Raw genomic sequence first — 21,631 nt, forward strand, 5'->3', positions numbered from 1 at the left:
GAATTTTTCGTAGTAGTAGTCAAGCCTGACATTAAATCACGTGATGCTTCCATTTCGTTTAACGACGGTTATCAAAATAGCAAATATCTTTGTACAGTAAAGAGAAGTGAATGAATTGTTTTTGTTTTGTTTTTTTAAAAAAAGGTTTTATGCGCTTGCCACACTTTAAGGTCATATCAGCGCCAGTAAAAAGGAAAAAAAATGGATAGTAGAAAGTTATAGAATAATTACAATTAAGGCGCCCAAGAAAAGGTAAGACAAAGGGGAATTGGCTCAAATAGGAAACAGATTTAGATTCCAGGAGCATATCATCAAAGTACTTAGTTTGAGATCACCTAAAAGTCTCATCCATACACAAGCACAAGTCCCCACTAAGAGGAATACACTCGAATATTTACAAATCATATATAGTATGCAAACAAAATATAACACAGTGCATAACAGATAGGTTTAAAATCTATTTAAAGATCATTCACTATTTGGTGTAAATTATCATTCATCACATTGGTGCAAATTGTAAACTTGGAATGTAGATTTTAATCAAATAAATCCCGCCTTTCGCCTAGGTATTCCCCTGAGGAATATAGACAACCCATCAAACAAGACGTCTGATGTCAACAGAAATCACCCATGTTGTCCAAACTGAGCAAATCGGGGGTTAATCAAGAAAAAATAAAACGAAAGTGCCTGAAGTGGGACTCGACCCGGGACCTACCGGGTCACAGTGCAATGCCTTAACCACTCAGCCATTACCCCCCCCCCCCCATTCCTTCGTTGGAATGTAGATTCTCTGATAATAAAGATTGCATTTAACTAAATATCAAATAATTCTAAAGCGCATTTCTAAGGATTTACCATGCTCATTGCATTTCATAATGCTTCATTTATTCCCCCAGCAGGCCGCATAGAATCATATTTCCATTTCATACAGTACCAGTTGCCGGTAAGTAAATATGTTTAGTGACTAAAATTGTTCATCTTTAAATAATTAAAATGTATTTCAAAAATCTATACATCGCAATTCCATAGATTTACCATGCTCAATGTACTTTCATTTATTCCCCCAGCAAGAAATATGGAAGCATATTTTCATTTTATACAGTACCAGTTAGTTGCCTGTTAGCCATCATTCTTATACTAACACTCTTACAATAGCCATTACTGCCTATAGCCAGGTACTCATTCACACTTGAGTCCAATGGTGTGATGTATGTTTTGTACCTTCCCCAAGGACACAATGTCGGGACCATAATATTTTAAAATCATTGTCACCCATCAGGTCTCTGACCATGCTTAACATCACTTGACATTTGTGACAAGATGAGACACTAGCCGTCATGTCACACAACTGTATAACTTGCAGCGTAGCTCAGCGGTACAGTCTTTGCTTATTATCCGAAAGGTACTGAGTTCAGATCCCCGCTGCGTTGTGTGGCCTTGCTACACTTTTACTTTTTTTAAAGGGATTACAAATCATCAAAATCCGCTTTAAAAAATCGGCCATCCGCCAGGCCACTTTTTCCCTGCCACTCGATGATAAAAATCCACCAATTTGATGGAAAATCTGCCAAGCTGGCAACACTGCTTACAACCTCTGTGTGACCAAGATGTCCAACACCAGTACTGTATACAGAGCTGCCAACCCCATCTGATTAGAATGTGTACAATGGGACCTCAAAATGGGGGAGATTTCATAAAAATGGGTACAATCCTGAAATCGACGGAAACTAACCATTGTGAAAGTAAGAGGAAGGTATGCTTACATAAAGCACAAGATCAATTGCAGCAACAATGATGTTCCCAAGACTATAATCCAATCCTTTCAGAATTCTACCTCCCAGCATGAAGATCATAATTGGTCAAAAATACGATCCAGCAAGCTTAAGATAACAGCGATACGAGCATCCAGGCAATTAAAACTAAGGAAAACTGAAGTGACTCCGTACACTGAAAATGGGTACAATATTGGAGGAAATGCGTACAAGCGTACAATCCCTGAAAATGCGTACAATTCTGCATTTTTTGCTGTAGCTTGGCAGCTCTGCTGTATATCATCATAAATAATAGTCTTGAATAGGAATCACAGTTGTTGTATGGTAAAAAGAGCAGCGAGCCAGTGCTAGAGTCTTGTCATCACTGACCAACCCTCCGGCTATAATGTGGTCTTCTGGTATAACACTCGCTTTCAGATCGGAAGGTCCTGGGTTCAAACCTTGATCGGCAGATGAGTCCTTGGAAAAGGCTCTTTACTCACATTCTCTCACATACTCAGGTGTAAAGTGAGTACTTGGCTGTTAACAGCATTGTCTCTGTCAGAAGGAAAAAAAAATTGTAATATCCTGACAGGCGTCATGTCTCATTTTAATTCCCTATATTATTACGTGTTGCTGTTGGTTAGGGACCCTTTGTAATGCGCTTTGAGCATGTTTAGTGGATCTTGCACTATATAAAAGCTCAAGTCTTTTGGGTTTGTTCTTTAAAAAATGTCAATCATTATCATAAACGACAGTCTTAACTAGGAACTACAGCTGCTGTATGATAGTAAGAGCAGCTAACCAGAGCTGGAGACTTGCCACCACTGACCAACTCAATCACCTTCCTAGGAGTGTCGGAGCGAAACAGATATCGATGCCCTTCAGCCTCTGGGTGGCCCAGACGTCCATCACTGCCACAGCCCCACGTGTACACATTACCGGTCTCTGTGGATGCTGCGCTGTGGATGCCTCCAGCACTGACTCTTACAACCCTCTCGTTGTTAAAGTGTTCAGGGGGTATCTTTGTTGGCCTCTCCTTTGATTCCTACAAGAAATAACATATTCAAAATATGAGGTTATGTGGTCTTGTGGTATGAATGATTCTCTCACCGTACTCAGGTGTAAAATGAGTACCTACTTGGCTGCAAACAGCGTTGTCTCTGTCGAAAAATAAATTGTAGTTTCGCCTAACAGGTGTCATGTCTCATTCTACATATTACGTGTTGTTGTTGGTCAGGAACCCTTTGTAAAGTGCTTTGAGCACATTTAGTGGATATTGCGCTATACCTATAAAAGTTTGATTTAAGTTAACTTTAAGAATGTTGACTTATGCAAATTCCACTGTGCTTTACCTGGTCGCCGAGTCCCAGTTTTCCTTTATAGCCATCACCCCAGGCCAACACAGTTCCATCCTTCAACAAAGCCAGGGTATGATGGTGGTGCTCTCCCTTACTACAGCTGACTTCCTTGACCTCTTCAGTGTCAGGTAAAGAAACTTTGGTTGGCAAAACGATACAACGCTGGCTATCTACACTCACACCCAAAGCTCCATAGGATCCACTTCCTGGTAAAGAAAACAATTATCAAAGAAATATGTCGTGCTCCAATCATTATTCAGTTTGTTTGTTTAATAATAATAAATCAATAAATCAAATTCACTTTATTGATCCCATAGGGGAAATTTGCCTCTGTTTTGTTTGTTTTTTTAAGGGTTTTACGGCACTTGCAACACATTAAGGTCATATCAGCGCCCGTAAAAAGGAAGCAATTGGGATAGACAAAGTTCCAGAATTACAATTAAAGCACCCAAGAAAGGTAAGACAAAGGGGAATTGGTTCAAATAAGAAACAGGTGTAGATTCCAAGAGCACACTATCAATGTACTTAGTTTGAGATCACTAAAAGTCTCATCCAGACACAAGCACAGGTCCCCAATAAGAGGAATACACTCAAATGTTTACAAAACATATATAATATAAAGAAAACATAATACAGTGCATAACAAGGGACGAGTGGAATAACCCAGGTGTCAGCCGCAGTGCAGCACCGCAAATTGAGCAAGGGCGAGGTGACTTCCTCAAGGCTACACAGCACTGCAGCGGATGATTGAACTCGGTAACTTTCGGGTATGAAGCAAAGACTGTGCCACTGACACACGATGCCTTCTGTTTGTTTGTTTGATAGGCCGAGTTAGACTGATGATAAATTATTAGGTAATTAGTGAGTTTGATGATAAATCATTACCTTAGAAGAATAGGGAATGAGATTAGCAGAAGAGTAGCGTCCCTTGATTGGACGTCACCGGTGGAGAAGTTATTTGTAAACAGACCAACTACAAGCGAAGCGCTCCAAATAAAAAATTTATTATTCATATTTCTGTGCAAAAATGTATAACGTTGATTATGATATGTATTTTTGTACAGAAATATGAATACAAATTTTTTTATTTGGAGCGCTTGCCTTGTAGTTGGTTTGTTTACAAATAACTTCTCCACCGGTGACGTCCAATCAAGGGAAGCTACTCTTCCGCTAATCTCATTCCCTATATTAGAATGTGGCCGAATGAGGTAACTTGAGCTTTTTTTTTTTGGTTGTTTTACAGTTTAGCAATATCCACTTTACATGCTTCAAGAGTTTTACAAGGGGTCCCTAGCCAACAGCAACATTTAACATGTAGGATGAGACATGATGCCTATCAGGCTTTTTTTTTTTTTTTTCAGGCAAAGACAACGCTGTTAATGGCCAGGTACTCATTTTGCACCTCTCTCTCTCTCTCTCTCTCTCTCTCTCTCTCTCTCTCTCTCTCTCTCTCTCTCTCTCTCTCTCTCTCTCTCTCTCCCTCTCTTTCACACACACACACACACACACACACACACACACACACATACCAACACATCCATACAACCGATGAAATCTACACAAATAGCACACATCACATTATACTCTAACTTCTTGAGGAAAGTGAATTATTCACACAAAAAAAAAAGATTAAGCCATTATTACCAGTCATAAAGAGGCATCCATCGGCCGACACAATTCCACAGTGACTGTGACCTGCCCCCACATTCACTACCACCTTTTCTTTCAAACTTTCCACCACTTTTGGTCTGGCAACATCATCCTCTGATCCTTGACCTAACACTCCATGTTGACCTCGACCCCATGAGAATGTCTGGCCAGCAACAGTCCACGCAAAAGTGTAGTTATATCCACAGCTGATGCCTTTAATTAAAAGGAATATTATGAAAAAATATAAACAACAGTTTTCTTGAACTGGTTTCCTTGGATATAGTAGAAAACGGTAGGTGCTGCCTGAAGCAGGTGATTGTGAAAATTATAACGAAAGAGTGAAAATGTAGAGGACGTTTTGGGTACAAACCCTTTGTCAGCACAAAAATACACAAATTAACGTAAATAAAATAAAATGCAAAATAACTTGTATCGTCTGTATGAATGTATTCATACTGTATGCAAAATAACTTGTATCGTCTGTATGAATGTATTCATACTGTAACCACCATTGAGTACTATATGTAATATAACCAAGCAGGCTCTCGAATGGAGCCCGCAGGACAAGAGAAAACAGGGTCGTCCAAAACAGATTTGGAGGAGAAGCCTTCACCAAGAATTGTGATTTTTATTATTTTTCTTTTGGATATTATTGACAGTAAGGCTCAGTCTCAGTCAGTTGGCTTCTAAGAAGGCGAGCAACTGCAGAAGACAAAAATAAAATAACATAAATTTTGAGAAAAACAAAAACAAAACACAAATTTTGAGAATTCCAGTAAAATCGGTTTAACACTAATAATAAAACTGAATTTCTTTCTGTACCAAAGTAAGGTATATAAACATTGCTAAGTGGTCCAATTATCTACTGATATTATTTTGGGTTATGTTCCTTAATAAAAGTCTTTGAATTAAACAAGTTCCTAATAATACTGCCTTCTTGAGTTGTGCCATTCTATAAATTTTGATCCATATCATTATTATTATTATTATTATTATTATTATTATTATTAATATTATTTGATATAGCGCCAGTATCCACAAATAGTGCTCAGAGGTGCTTTACAATAGTTTTTTTGGTATCACACAAGTTCATTCATTCGCTTACAAAATCACCACAACAGTCACACACACACATATCTTGTTCGAATTTCACATAGAACAATACTAATATTTTCATAATAATACCTTCTGTATTTCGACCTCGTGTTTCCACCATCAAAACTGTTTCGATACACCCCCAATATTCGATGCAATGGCTCACAAATACTGGTTATTTACCCCCCCCCCCCCCCCCCCCCCCCCCCGCCCATTCTCACCCGATACTTTCACTTCGGGTCCAAGGGAGAAAAGTCGTGGTACATCGACGTTGTAAGATTTACCAGCATTGTCCATGTCAGATCCAACAGCTTTGTGATATCCCCATACATATAAATCCCAGTTGTCAGTCACACAGGCAGCATGCCAAAATCCAGATGCTATCTGATATGATGAGAATAAAAAATAATAATCTTTTTTTTTTAATTGAGCTTTTATATAGTGCTATATCCACTAAATGTGCTCAAAGCGCTTTACAAGGGGTCCCTGTCCAACAGCAACATTTAACATCTAGGACAATACATGACGCCTGTAAGGCGATATTATAATTTTTTCGGACAGAGACAACGCTGTTAACAGCCAGGTACTCATTTTACACCTGAGTACGTTGAGAGAATGTGAGTATAGAGCCTTTTCCAAGGACTCAACTATGCGCCGAGCGAGGCTCGAACCCATGATCCGAAAGCGAGTGTCATACCACAAGACCACATAGCCGTAGAATGAGAATAGATAGTAGTATATTTGTGATGGACGTGTACTTACGACCTACTCTATGGAAGAGTTGTTCCCCTTTGTTATAGTAAATGACTTCTTTTTTTTTTTTTGACAAGTACACTGTTAAAAAAAATGTTTTTTACTCATAATATTCAGTGCTGGAATCCTGATAAAACCAACACTGTCGGACCAGAAAGATTTATTGACTTTAAGCAAGGTTGATTTTATCCATTATCAATGGAACACATTTAGATTCTGAAAAGTTTCTGACAACACGTGATGTTGACTTTAAGCAGAAGTTTACTTTAACAATGATGACTTGATGCAGATTTCACTGTATCCAAGTGGCATGACAAAGGGTAAAATGCACTCTTTGTTCACTGCTTTTCTTATTCTTGCTATATTATGATGTCCATCTGTATGGCAATGTTACTGCAATTGTAATTGAAGAGTGGATTTCAAAAACTCCCTAACTCCGTTCTTTTCCCATTTTGAGATATTGAGGATTATTTCCCCTAAAATTTCTCATTCAATTTGTTATTTTATCACATTAAACTTCAAATTCATACAAATTTAGTGAAAGTCTTGTGCCAGTTGATGCTTAAAATAAAATTTATGTTTCAATTTATTTCATGGATGGAAAATCTCAAAAAGTAGAAAAATCGACTTAACGAGTTTTGGAAAACCAGCCTTCAATTATATTTGTACAATATTGTATTTCTTTAACAAATGCTCTGCAACTGACTGCATGGTTTGGTGATTCCACATGTACTCACTCGTCCCAAAACATAATAAATAAATAACAATGTGAAATTGAATAAATGTAAGCTTCAATATAATAAAAGAAAACAGATAAAGTGAACATTTTGGGTTGTTCCCCTTTATCAACAAAACAGGATGAATGAAAGAAACACTACAGACAAATATTCGTCTGTAGTGTTTGTTTCATTCATCCCGTTTAACTGATAAAGGGGAACAACCCGACATTTTCACATTATCCGTTTTTGTTTATTAATTTGAAGCTTACATTCAATTTCAAATTGTTATTTATTTCTTTGAGCTTTGAGCAGCAACATTTACAAAACATAACAGTATACATACCTACTTCTTTTCTCTCTCTTAAGAATAGTTGGACAATACTTATGACATAAGAGACATAAACGTTTAACTGTAGAAACAATTTTCATTTAGTCCTAGCTTTTAATCCAAATAATACTACATCATATCATATTGTGTTATTGCATGACATAATCAGTGAGAAGTTGAAAACTTTGGATTTGCATTTTTATTTTTTTTTTTCATTTTCTGAAAGAATATGCTCATTAGAACATTTTAATCTTTATTTGAAGTAAATCGGATGATTTTTCATGAAGTTATGGTCAGATGTATGGGAAAGGTATCCAGCAACTTTTCTCAAATTTCATTCTTTTTCAACTTGACTACCTGTAAAAAATATTTAGAAGTGAAATTAAGCTTTGATATTTCCCAAAGACGTACAAAAAGGGTTGATTTAATCATTTATGACAAGAACTCATTTTGGATAAAAATTGACCTTCTAACTAACTTGGCAATATCTCAGTTCAAACTTTTTCACCATCCGACTGGTAATGTCATTCACTGTAACATATATTGTATTTCAAAGTGATGCTAGAATAGAATATGTGAACTGTAAAAAGGTGGAATGGGTAGGTCAGTAATGGCAAGCCTCCAGCCCTGGTTAGCTGCTTTTACTATTATACAGCAGCTGTGGTTCCTAGTTAGACTATCGTTTATGATAATGAACTACATTTAAAAAGAAAACAAACAAAAAAAAAAACGTGAGCTTTTATATAGCGCGCAATATCCACTAAACGTGCTCAAATCACTTAACAATTGGTCCCTAGCCAACAGCAACCTGTAAAATGTAGAATGAGACATAAAGCCTATTAGGCGAAATTACAATTTTTTTCCGACGAAGACAACGCTGTTAATGGACAGGTACTAATTTTACACCTGAGTATGGTGAGAGAATGTGAATAAAGAGCCTTTTCCGAGGACTCAACTATGCACGGAGCAAGGCTTGAACCCAGGACCTGCCGATCCGAAAGTGTCATACCACAAGCTGCACAAAATAACATGTGAATTGCCATTCAAAATTATATTCCGTGTTTTGGGCTAACCTAATTGACATATTCAGTAACAAATACAATACTCTATGCCTAATATATGAACTCACAATGATGATTGACTAAAAAACGTCACACTGCGTGAGGAATACTATTGTAATGTATCTGATGGACTACCAACAAAGTTCATTTCAGAATACTTAATAGATACTACAACTAATTCAGGATCTCGATTGTTTGGTTGGTAGAGCACTTGCTTCACACGCAACAAGAGATTTTTTTTTCTCTACCCTTGTACATCCAGCAGTAATTGGGTAGCTGGGTCTGTTAGATCTGTTGGAAAGTACTGTGTGTCCTATCCAAAAGGTAGCAAGCAATTGCTAATGTCTGATTAATGCTATAGAAACCGGGATACACTCCAGTTCCATGGGTCTTAAGACTCTGAAGGACTAAGCAATCTATTTATATGTATTCACCCAACCTACTACTATCTATTCTCATTCTACAGCTATGTGGTCTTGTGGTATGACACTCGCTGTCGGATCAGAAGGTCCTGGGTTCGAGCCTCGCTCGGCGCAAAGTTTAGTCCTTGGAAAAGGCTCTTTACTCACATTCTCTCAGTGTACTCAGGTGTAAAATGAGTATGTGTCATAAACAGCGTTGTCTCTGTCCGAAAAAAATTGTAATATCGCTTAACAGGCATCATGTCCCGTCCTACATGTTAAATGTTGCTGTTGGTCAGGGACCCCCTTGTAAAGCGCTTTGAGCATGTTTTGTGGATATTGCGCTATATAAAGCTCAAAAAGCTCAACCTTTTTAACACAGGAAACACCAATTACTGGAGCCAAGATGCTACAATTCTCTTCCCCAGTTCCCTGGCCTAGACGACCATACTTTCCACATCCGGCTGTGTACAAGGTTCCATCACAACACAGAACAGCTGGTAAACAGTAAAGAAATATTGTGTGAATGTGAATAAATATGATAAGAATGCTTCAGTCCTAGTAAGTTCTTTAGATAAATAATCCAACTTAATAGCTTTGGAGTGATGTGAACTGATTTCTTTTACATTAACACAAATTATTGCTGCCTGGTTTCTGAATGTGTTGGCATCAAATTATTAAAATATGTGACATGCTATCTCATAACAGTGTTATGTCGAGATGGTTTATATGATGAAAATTAAATCTATAATTATGCATTTGAAACTTTGGTTCAGTTTATTTGTTTGATTAAGGAGAGTGGATATCATTTATTAGATGAATAAATAAACTTGAGCTTTTATATAGCGCAATATCCACTAAACATGCTCAATGCACTTTTCAACAGAGACAACGCTGATAAGGGCCAAGTGAGAGTTTGTGAGTAAAGAACCTTTTCCATGGACTCAACTATGCCTCACTCAGAACAAGGCTTGAATCCAGGACCATCGGATCCGACGGCAATGTCATACGAAGAGACCAAAACTAAAATCTCTCAATTCTGATAATTTTAACGTTAAAGTCACTTTTCGACATCTAGTTCACCCCAACATAATACGGGTTTGAGATAAAGGGTCACATATCGATCATCGGTGGATCAAACCAATGAAGTCTCGATTTTCAAGATCGGCAGATCAAAACTCTGAAGTCTACAAACGAGCTTTGCGCACCATGTTTTATTTGATTTTGGGTGGATCAGACCGGGGATGACATTTAATCATGAAAATCGGGACCTTCAGAGGTTTGATTTGCCACATGATATGTATGGCCTGAATTCTATCAATTTGACAAATTATGATAAAACCTTTACTTTCACTTAGAATCCTTCTGAGCAAATAGGCCTATGGAACCGGAGTTTATCCCAGATTTCATCATATAGTATGGAACAATCAGAATGTCTGTCTTCTCATTTTACTATTGCATGAAACGGACAATAGCGACTGCTTGATACCCTTTAGGTAGAACTCTAGTGTATCACAAAGTACTTTCCACTAGATCTAACAGACCAAGCTATCCAATCTATAATAGGTGAAAAGCGGGGGTCAGAAAAAAATCTCCACTGCACTTAGGGATCGCTCTAGGTCCTTTTACATACGAAGAAAGTGCTCTATCAACTGAGCTTTCGGGATCTCCAACTTTCACTTATCACAGAAATAAATAAAATTAAATTTTTTTACATCATTTTGACTACGAAGAACAAACTGCTCTTACTATGAGGTCAAAATGGGAGTAATAATTCAGGAACCACATTCAATTTGTAGGGAATTTGGGATTAAACAAACTTCAATGCAAAGTGCGATTGAATTCATTTACCTGTAAAATGTGCCCCACAGTCAATATCAACAACTGAAGAAACTTTTTTCATCCCAGAAAATTTTATCACATGGTATGGAACAATTTGATTGTCTGTCTTCCCATTACAGAGTTGGCCATGTTTTCCGAAGCCCCAAGTATATGCTGACATGACAAAAAGCCAGGCTGAAATAAAACACATCAATCATTCATATTAATCAGTAAAGTTCAGAGGAGACTGATACACATGATAATCAGCTTTAAATTCAAGGCCACAGTGTATGTGTTATAGCAATTTGTATCCTTGTTATTTGTTTGTGCAGCAGTGTGGTCTTGAGTTATGACGATCGCCTTCAGATTCGAAGGTTCGAGTCCCGTTCTGACTAGCGCATTGTTGAGACCTTGGAAAAGGCTCTTTACTCACATTCTCTCACCTTACTCCAGTATAAAATGAGTATGTACCTGACCATCAACAGCATTAACTCTGCTGGAATTTAAAATAGTAACATCACCTCATCATCCATCGTGGCTTGTGCTCTTGAGCTGTCTCCACAAATCATGATCCTCTGCAGTGCGCCTGAAATCTGTGTTGCTTTTAAAATCACATTTGGCCATTCTTAGGTTATTTAAATAAGTCATTCTTTGTCTTCCTCTAGCTCTCTTTCCTTCTATCATCCCAGATGTTACCAACTTTTCTATTCTGTCTCTTCTCCACACATGTCCCAGAAACCGTAACTGCTTCTTTCCGATGGTATCAATCAATATTCTTTCCTTTCTCACCTTCTCCAACACTTCCTCGTTCGTATACATCACCTAACAGGCACCAAGTCTCGTCCTAGATGTTAAGGACTGCTGATGTTTAGGAACCCCTTATAAAGGGTTTTGAGCACATTTAGTGGATATTGCCCTTACAATAAACTCGGATTTTTCTAATTGAGCACTATCAGTCACTGACTTTTTCCATTAGCCAGGTGGATGTTTCCAGTTTCTTCCAAGTCTTTAAGAACTTATTTGACGCTTCTATCTCTCCTAGGCAATCTGCATAAAAAGGGATAACTCTGAAAACAGCTGGATCGGGGTGTAATTATTCTATATTTGAATAGAAATATATACACCAATTTGCATCAAAATTTAAAACTAAAATGAAATAAATTTAAACCAGGATATCAAACCTGCTTAAACTTAAATCTAAAACTGTAGAAACCTTTTTTCTCACTATTCGCAGGAGTAGAAGCGCTCTCCCGTCTCTGAAAATTAGTCGTTGTCCCCTCACTGAACACAACAGTTTTTTCTGTTCAAAATGGCATGTTGTCGAATGGCTTGAAGTTGAATGAGAGTGTGTTAGTTTGAGAAGGTAAGAAGAGGAGGGATGATTGAAACATTTTGTGTGACTTAGAATTGAGATTTTTAACGTTTCAACTTTTCCTTTAAGTCTGAAACTTGACCAGATCGTGTTTTGTTTTGTTTTTGCTATCCCCCAATCCAATCCATGAAAATTTCCCTGTCCCCACCTCTCCAATCGTTCACAGATTGCTAGCAGCTTATCTGTCAGATTACTTTAATGAGAATAGTTCCGTCCCAGTTTATTGTATTATTTACAGTTAGTTACACATTTTATACAGTTCCAGGAATATATATATATATATATATATATATATATATATATATATATATATATATATATATATATATATATATATATATATCGCCGTTGCTCAACTCATATCTCAGTGCTAATGGAAGTTACCATCATTAAATTACCTCTAGTTCTAGTTTAGTAGTACAGCCACCACCACATCATCATTACTATTACTACTACCACAGCAACCGCCACATCATTATCAAAACTAAAGCAACCACCACCACCTTTACATTATCATCCTCCTCCTCGTAATTATCGCAACCACCGCCACTACAACCACAACCATCGCATCATCATCATTACTACCACTACCACATCGTTATCAAAAGTTACAGCAACCATTCAGTACCATTAAAGTCATCATCATTATCCTTATAGTAGTCATCATCACTACCACTATTAGGCAATTATTCCTACTTATCAAAAAATTATCTTGAAGTCGAGACAACTGGTAGGCAGAGTGACTGTCTTGTGTTTCAATTATTATTTTGTTTTATTTTTTATTTTTTTTCAAACTGGGCTATCGACATGGAAGACTTGATGTTTCCAGGAAATACCTGTCAACTTTTTATTTTCAAAGTTATTTCCCTTGACTCGACAATCGGAGTTAAGAATGAACAATCTGCTCCTTTTCATTTTAGATTTCTTATGCTCATTTCAAGTTACTTGATTTCTATTCCATGGTAAAAACCTATGAAAAGATTAGTAATAGCCTATCACCATTAAATGTTAATTGGTATCTATCGTTGTTTCATTTTGACGACCAAGCAAAATCTATGGATTCACTACAATGGAGCTCTTGTAGATTCTACGGAAAGGAAGCGTCGTAAGTGGAGGCCGTTGCGAACAACAGTCGACGGCAATGTTAAAATTTGACTTGGTAATTATTTAAATTTTTAAAAAGTAAAGGATAAAAACCAATCAAAAAGAGGGGGAAAAAATCAGTACTCAATATAAATTCACAAAAAAATGGCTGAAGCTGGAACAGGGACTGGGTCCACGAATGAAGGTGTACTTACCAATAATAGTGCATCAGGCTCAAAGAATTCAAGTTCACTGTCAGTCAATAGTTCGGATAGCCCATCAGTCGTGGAGAATGATTCTTTCTTATTTTTTTCATACCTTGACGAAATAGAGGATCGCATCGAAAATCTGAGGCGTCATGCTATTGCTTTGTCTCAAGAAAAGTCCAGTCTTTTGCTTGTTCTGTCTCAGTTAAAGGAAGAGAGTATGACTGCGGCACTGAAAAAAGGTTAGACAGTCTGGATTAGATTAGAAAATCAATTCATAACTCTCTCTTTCTCTCTCTCTCTATCTCTCTCTCTCTCTCTCTCTCTCTCTCTCTCCCCTCTCCCTCTCCCTCTTTCACTCACTCCCCTCTCTCTCTCTCTCTCTCTCTCTCTCTCTCTCTCTCTCTCTCTCTCTCTCTCTCTCTCTCTCTCTCTCTCTCTCTCTCTCTCTCTCTCTCTCTCTCTTGCGCATATTTATCTCAAACACTCTTCTATCTTCTTGTTATGTATTTTTAGAAGTCACCTTGTCATAAGAATGATACAATTATTTTTAATTTGCTATTTTCCCTTCCTTTGGTCAAAATATGGTTAGATTTTCATGAGTCTCATTTATAAACTGCATAATCACCAGGTTGCAGGTATTGTAATGTGCTTTGTAAAAAAGTAAAAATAAAAACAAATAATTTCTTGCCTTTGGGCCAAAAAGTTATCATCTCTCTGATGTAGATAGTGATATGATTAATATTGTGGGCCTTTAAAATTATTTTTGGGAAAGGACAATTCATTATATTTACAAAAGAAGTATATTATATATATAATGTTACGTAACTATCATATTGTATATTGTAATTTTTGCATTTTGGCTTGAGTTTGCCAGATGGACTGTTACATTTTACTCCTTTTTGAAAACTTGCCATTTTCATCACTGCAAATAGTCTCCCAACAAGCCCAAGCTATTACTAGTATTATTATCACAGTAAGGTGAAAGTAGTAAAGGAGACTATTTTCACTGTATCAACCAATCAGAAGGACTTATTATTTTCCATTGAGACCATACCACAGCACTACTAGCCACTGACACTGTCTTTACCATCGGTAAACAAGAAGAAAAATAGGTGCTGACATACCTCTCGTTATCTGCTCTCGTAGCTGACCTACCGCCTCAACATTTATTCCTCTCTGCATTTATACAAGTTTGAGTTTGAGACTGTCCACAAGGATCACATGCGTTGATATCTGTCAACAAGTCTTGATCCATCAAATATGTTGTAGCAGCTACCTCAGTCGGGATGACGGTGGTGTAGAAGTGTTTCAAAAGCATCTTGATAGTTGATAGTTTGTTGTGATTGTGAAAAAAATGCACAGAAACATGCTCGCTTATTATATCACTTGTCCAAAATTTATCCAAAGTTTATTAGCCAACCGAAACCTTCTTCATAATCTTTCCATATATGGTCGTTATGCAAACTATTGAAAACCCAATCTTGAAAGTGAAAGCTGATTAACATCAAACGACCATTTCTTATATATCCATATATTGTCATAATGCCGACATTGTATCTATTAAGGTTCAATCTTGAAAGTCTGTAATTTTCACACAACTCGACGCATCTTTCCACTATTGTTTTCTCTCGACAGTGTCACGACGAGGCGACAATAGCTAGGCTCCCATCTATCAATCACATGGGCAGGTAGCACGGCGTACTAAAAGAGTCATTAGGGCTATGGCAGGTAGTCATATAATTATATGGGCTTTTCAAGTGGACCGAATTTTCAGAAATTGGGAACCACACCCCTTTTGATTTCCCTCAAACTTGGCTCAATTTAAGATACTTATGAGACATGAAGAAAACCAGATTTTCAGTTCAGAATATGGATATTTGAATTTTTTACAATTTTTGAAATTTTATCTCAAAACGTGTCAAAATCAAATCAAATTTGCTCGTGGTCCATTTTTGAGAGACAATAACGTTTTTATTAATCAAGCTCAATCTCTCAAATGTGATAATCCTGTACAACTTTTAGATTACAGTTATTTGAAAGAAAATGAAAATATTTATCAACTTTTGGAGTTATTTGCCCTTGAATATGGCTCCGCGTGCTGTTTGGCAAAAATAAAAAGATTTTTTTTCAATATTTTTTTTTTCATGACTTTAATGGTTCATTTTTGGTCATTGATGATTTGTATCTCAATAAATAACATATGGTCCAACATAATATAGCCAAAGTATGCATCCGGTACTATAATTTTTTGAACAATAACACATGGCGTAATGCGACGCTCACCAAATCGTAAATTTTCGTAAACTTCAAAGCTCAAAACGGTCAGAATTTTTCAAAATTTTTTATATTGTGCAGATACACTATTTCTATAAGCATATGGAAGCTTTCATTGTATTTTGAGGTGCTTCATTGTAAAAATTACCTGCAAAGATGCAAAGCATCTCAATTCTTAAGTTACAAAGGGGCAAAACTCAATTTTTATTTTGACCCCAAATATTAACTTATATTACACTACACAGCAAAAAGCAAAGCTTAAAATATTTGGCTTATTAGAAACTATTAAAAGCTAATAAATTCAATACTTTCAATTTGTTTATTTTTGAAGAAAGTCCGAAAAATGCATTAAAGTTCAATAATTGTGGACTGCACACTCATTCAGATATATTAGGGTGGCATGAATGAAAAAAACTATTCACCTCCTTTAGATTTATCATTTTGTGTGTTGGAATGTTCTCCAGTTAAAAATAGCTTGTGAAAAATGTGAGAAAGTTTTTTAAAAAAGGAGAAAAGACTTCGAACTCAATTCTAAAAGAGGTGAAAGAATGGCAGATGAGATTAAAGAAAAGGTAAGTGAATTGTTATAACAATGATGAATATTCGCGGCTACGGCTGTGTCCTGGAAAGAAAGACTATGTTTCAGTCACAGTTGACGGGGTAAAAACTAAATGCAAAAACGTTTGATATTTTTTAATTTGAATGAACTGCATGCTGATTTTTTTTTTTTAAAAATACCTAACATCAATATAATATTCGTTTATCAAAATTCTCTGCACTTAGACCCATTGGTGCATTACTGAAGGACCAAAAGGAATGCATACAGTTTGTGTTTGTGAAATACACCAACATTCAAAACTAGTCATTTATAACTGTTCCTGGGGATAAAATTCACTAATTTGAATAATTAAGTAAAATAGTGTGTAATATTAAAAATCCAGAATGCATACTTCATCGTGAAAAATGTTGTGGAATCGATGATCTGAAAGCCTTTCTTTCATTTTTTGGCTAATTTAGAAGTTGTGACTGTGCAGGATGCATGAATTTGATCAGAACATAATAATGATAATAATAATAAGCATATTTCTTAAGCGTCTTTCGTCGAAACCTTAAAAAAAAAGTCATTGTTTACCCAGGTAACAATAATGTTTCAAGTCCAATTCAACCAAAATATCAAAACATCAGAAATTTCCTCAGAAACTGTAATTACTATATAGCACTTTCATTCCTGATCACAAATCGCTGCTGCCATTAATCATTATGCCTACTCGAATAGAAATAGGGTTGACATCCTCACTCATACTCATATCAAGAAATGAATTGCTAGTGCCATAATCCACAGAAATTCTACTAAAAGATGTTTTTTCAATCGATATTAGTCTAAAATAACAATGATGACTCTGTGTTCCAGGAATTCTCTATGCTGATTCAAAACATGTAGTGGGGTTTGTAGAATTAGCTTCTACTTCTTCAGAAGTCTCATATATGAATCTTATGCCATGTGTGTTGCTAGAGCACCATTCATAAAGTTGATTTGGGGATAAGATCTGGTTGTCATATAGAGCTTGTAGACTTGCTCAAGCTGCTCACTGTTTCATAGTTCCCCCAATTCCATCACAAGGTGATTTCCCCATGGATTGTGCCATTCCGCATACAGTCCAAAATCTTCATGATGACGACATAGGTTTGAAAATTTTTGTAGTTTTCATATTGTGATGCAGTTCCATCACTGAAGTAAATCACTTTATTTTTGCTATGCATAGATGACTTCAAATGTCCCACCATGTGTCTCATAAATGTGTGCACTGCTGCAATGTTATGTGATAAATAGTCACTCGTGATACAAAAACTAATGTCATTTAATTTTCCATTCTCTTTGTAATAGAACAAAAAGATGAGGTGTAGATTGCATATTGTCCCAATGATGTACACGGACAGAATCTTGAATGGTAAAAAAATAATTTTCAGCAAAATGTAATAGAACTATGGCTACGGCCTTATCACTCAGAGTCTCTCTCACATGCTTTAGACATGCAGCTTGAAACTTTGCAATAAAACGATGTGGTGTAAAGTCATGAATTCTTTTGCAGATTTTTTCAGTAATATTTTCAACAGTATCTTCTTAATAAAAAAGCTCTGTCGGTATGCACCACTGTTTGTATGTAAGCACGTCACCGAGATCTAGATCATTTTGAGAAAAGAGGTCATCAACTTCAGATTGTCAGTCCCAGGACATTTTTCACAACGATGAAGTATACATTCTGGATTTACAATATTACACACTATTTTGCTTAATTATTCAGATTAGAGAATTTTATCTCCATGAATAGCTTATGTGATTGGTTTCGAATTTTGATCTATTTCACAAACACAAATTGAGTGTGTTCCTTTTGGTCCGACAGTAATTTACCATTGGGCCTAAGTTCACAGAATTTTGATAAACCAATGTTATATTGAGAGTCCTTTTTAAAAGTTCAGCGTGCAGTTATTCATATTAACAAGTATCAAACGTTTTTGCACTAAGGCTCTTTCCCCATTAATTGTGACTGAGATACAAATCATCAATGACCAAAAATGAACCATTAAAGTCATGAAAAAAAATGTTGAAAAAAATCTTTTTTTTTTTTGCCAAACAGCATGTGGAGCCATATTCAAGGGTAGATAACTCCAAAAGTTGATAAATATTTTCATTTTCTTTCAAATGACTGTAATCTATTCTAAAAGTTCTTCAAGTTTGGGGAAAATTAAAAGGGGTGTGGGTCCCACCCTTGGTCCACTTGACGTGGAATGGCCCATATGGTAAGTCTGCTACATGAGAATGGCACCAAAAATTACGCTCTAGTTTTAGTAACATCATTCACTTACAATTTTTACGGCGACTAACGTGCACTGCTCTTTTATTTCAAGAAAAGTTTTCAACATTTTTTGGGGGCCTTTTTTTCTCTTCCCCCCTCATTTCTTCTTGTTTCGGTTGGGTTTTTTCCCCTTTTGATAGCAGCTTCAAATAGTGTCACACTACTATGTTATAATGATCTATCCATGACACAAACTCATCGCCGCAGTGTGTAAGGTTGCGAACCCACTCGGAAGCTTCGTCACGATGGAACATGTTTGAGTTTGAGCAGAGGCTGTGAGTAGATAGTTTGAGGCTGTCATTTTTTCCAGACATGTCTGTCAAATGAGATTCGTGAATTTTCAGGTTTAGTTGTAAGTACAAGCAATTTTACTGCTGTGGTCAGGGTTTTCTTTTCATTGTGATTAATACAATCAAGAAATTATTCATTCATCAGCTGCATTTTAAGAATTCATTTACATAATTTCTACTTTGCTTGAAAAAAAATATATATCCAGAAATCATATTCATCTTGTTTTGCTGATTATTGTGACAATTTCTTTTAACTACCAATCCGAGATGTTATTTCAAAATTCATATTATTTAAATTTATCTTTCCTATTTCCAGATGAATTTCAAGACATATGTGTAAACATGGACAGGCTCAGAACTCGCTGCAACGCTGTAGATATAAAAGTTGAAACTATTCGTTCACCTGAGCAACTAGAGGCATACACCAAAGTGTGTACATTAGTTGAGGACCTCGAAGATTCCCTTACAGCTACGGATGATAAGCCCAATGTGATAAAACGTGCAAAGGCATACTTGAACGCATGCTCATCAGATGCAACAGAGAGTGGTGCGATAGATTTTAAATTTCAAGGCATGATCTTGGACTGTGTAATGGAAGATCAAAAATTATTCCGATGCCGTCTGGAAAATATTGTAATGAACAGTATTCGGTCTGTAGACCCTTCAACTAGACCAAAATCCTCTGACAGTGCTGAAAGTGATGGAGGTCAATCTGAGAGCTGTATCAAACCCTCAGCCATTTCATCAGCAGTGAAGAGAAATCCAGATTTTGAAGAGTTTTGTGATGCTTTATCAGCTGAGGAGAAAGTGAATGAAAATTACGGTACTGGAAACGATAGTGAGAGAAACAGTGTTGTTACTTCTTTAGACAATTCTTGATGTATTTATTTATTTATTTATTTACTTATTTATTTTGGTTGCCTTCTTATGGTCTAATAAAGGAATTGGCATTTAATTTTCAGCTGCCGATTACACACACACACACACACACACACACACATATATATATATATATATATATATATATATATATATATATATATATATATATATATATATATATATATATATATATTTAGTTGCAATTATTTAGTTGCTGCTCATGAAATCAACATGGAATACTGAGTATTCTATCTGTGATCTTAGACATTTTGAAGTATAGTTTGATTGTCATCATCACAAAAATGTCTAACTTAATATATAATATCGTGTTACTGTTGACTGTATCAATATAAGGCTACTTTGCATTTAAGGGTTGCTTTATAATAGATAGTGCTCGTTTGTGTTGAAAGCTTGATTGAGATGGTCCGTACTGTTAACTCACTCAATCCTTACACCGACTATACGGGTGGTTGGATGGGAGCATCACCCTTGAATCATAACCTATGATGTTCGCATGGGTGTAAGATCCGATAGTGATGTCGTTTCTTCTTCTCTTTACTAGCCTATCCTGCTTCTTTGTTTTGTGATTGTATTTTTTACAGGGGATATTTTTTTTTCTGTAAATCTTCTGCCTTTTTGTTCTTGTTTATTTATAATTTAGCTTATGATATCTTTAGGTTATGATTTTGATTTACATTTGTACTATTTTTGTTAGATTGCTTGTTTTTTTGTTTCAGCGGTCTCTCATATAACCTCAATTGTGTTGGAAGAGACCTAAAGCAACAAACATACACCGACTATATCCATAGTTTACCCGGTTTTACTTTTATCCCATGCCTATTAATTACATTTTTCTGATACAATTTATAGGCATAGTGTCAAATCTGATGTTTTTAGTTTTTGCATGTTAATGTTACTTGAATAAAACTATCCATACACATGCTTATTTTTTAATACATTTTTTTTTCCAGTTTCGAAAAGGAGCAAAAATTCTGGGATTGAGTGAGTTATGAGTTAGATTTTTATCATTCAATTATAATTAATGATAACTTCACATTCTCTTACAATCGAAACAAACCGACACAAAGGATTTGCAATATGGCTTCAACATTCGTGACATCACTTCCCTCATTATGACACATCAAAGTAACATAGTAACTGGTTCTAAACTATCGGAACAATGGCGCACGCCCTTCTGAAATACTTCCGACGAGCATAAAAGTGTATCCAGAGGAGAAAAACATTACAAATCTGATCATGTTTTGACTTTTATACATTCTTATCACATGACATTTGAAGAGGTTCTAGCCAGGATAAAGAATAAAAACTACTGATTTTCTTTGTTTAGAACCAAGCTGCTGGTTGCTGGACGGACGTGACATCAGACTTTTGAATCCTATTTGTCTTTGTCATTTCTAGTCGTTGTATAGTCATTTTGTTCGCCCTGTAGAAAGAGAAGGATGAGGCTCTTTTTGTCTCTTCAATTTCAAAATTTACAATGTCCCTTTTCTTATAATGTGGCTTTTTGCTCTTGTATTAGACAGGGCGAGTTATGCACTTTGTGCTGGTCAAAAGTTAAAAGTCAGATAATCGTACAGTCTTTATATATTTTTGTCACCACTCTGCCCAGGTGTTTGTAAATATATCTAAAAATAGCCAGTGACCGATACTGCTTGAGTAAGTAGTAAAAGTTGCCAAATACTCTATCACACTATTTTTAAAAATT

General features: G+C 36.1%; 3 protein-coding genes across 4 annotated transcripts in view; 1 reads left to right on the forward strand and 2 right to left on the reverse strand.

Annotated features, from left to right (window-relative positions):
• LOC144962695 (multiple coagulation factor deficiency protein 2 homolog) overlaps positions 1-2,626 on the reverse strand; it is a 23,559-nt gene extending 20,933 nt beyond the window's left edge. The window contains exon 1 of one of the 2 annotated variants that reach the window (XM_078895846.1): positions 2,557-2,626. The gene's annotated coding sequence lies outside the window, so the exon portion shown is untranslated. The remainder of the gene's footprint in view (positions 1-2,556) is intronic. The other variant, XM_078895848.1, reaches the window with a different exon arrangement.
• Positions 119-13,227, reverse strand: LOC144962499 (uncharacterized). The gene is made up of 7 exons (XM_078895500.1): positions 13,149-13,227; positions 10,971-11,135; positions 9,489-9,616; positions 6,079-6,241; positions 4,757-4,975; positions 3,107-3,318; positions 119-2,799 (listed from the first exon to the last, which is right to left on the reverse strand). The coding sequence occupies exons 1-7, from the start codon at positions 13,225-13,227 to the stop codon at positions 2,512-2,514; spliced, it is 1,254 nt and encodes a 417-aa protein (XP_078751626.1). The 3' UTR covers positions 119-2,511.
• Positions 13,228-13,358: 131 nt separating this feature from the next.
• LOC144965153 (BAG family molecular chaperone regulator 2-like) lies at positions 13,359-20,012 on the forward strand. The gene is made up of 2 exons (XM_078900185.1): positions 13,359-13,843; positions 19,340-20,012. The coding sequence occupies exons 1-2, from the start codon at positions 13,561-13,563 to the stop codon at positions 19,900-19,902; spliced, it is 846 nt and encodes a 281-aa protein (XP_078756311.1). The 5' UTR covers positions 13,359-13,560; the 3' UTR covers positions 19,903-20,012.
• The last annotated feature ends 1,619 nt before the right edge of the window (positions 20,013-21,631 follow it).

The sequence above is a fragment of the Berghia stephanieae genome, chromosome 1 (assembly GCF_034508935.2).
Source record: "Berghia stephanieae isolate SIO BIC M18660-M18661 chromosome 1, UCSD_Bste_1.3, whole genome shotgun sequence".
NCBI classification, from domain to species: domain Eukaryota; kingdom Metazoa; phylum Mollusca; class Gastropoda; order Nudibranchia; family Aeolidiidae; genus Berghia; species Berghia stephanieae.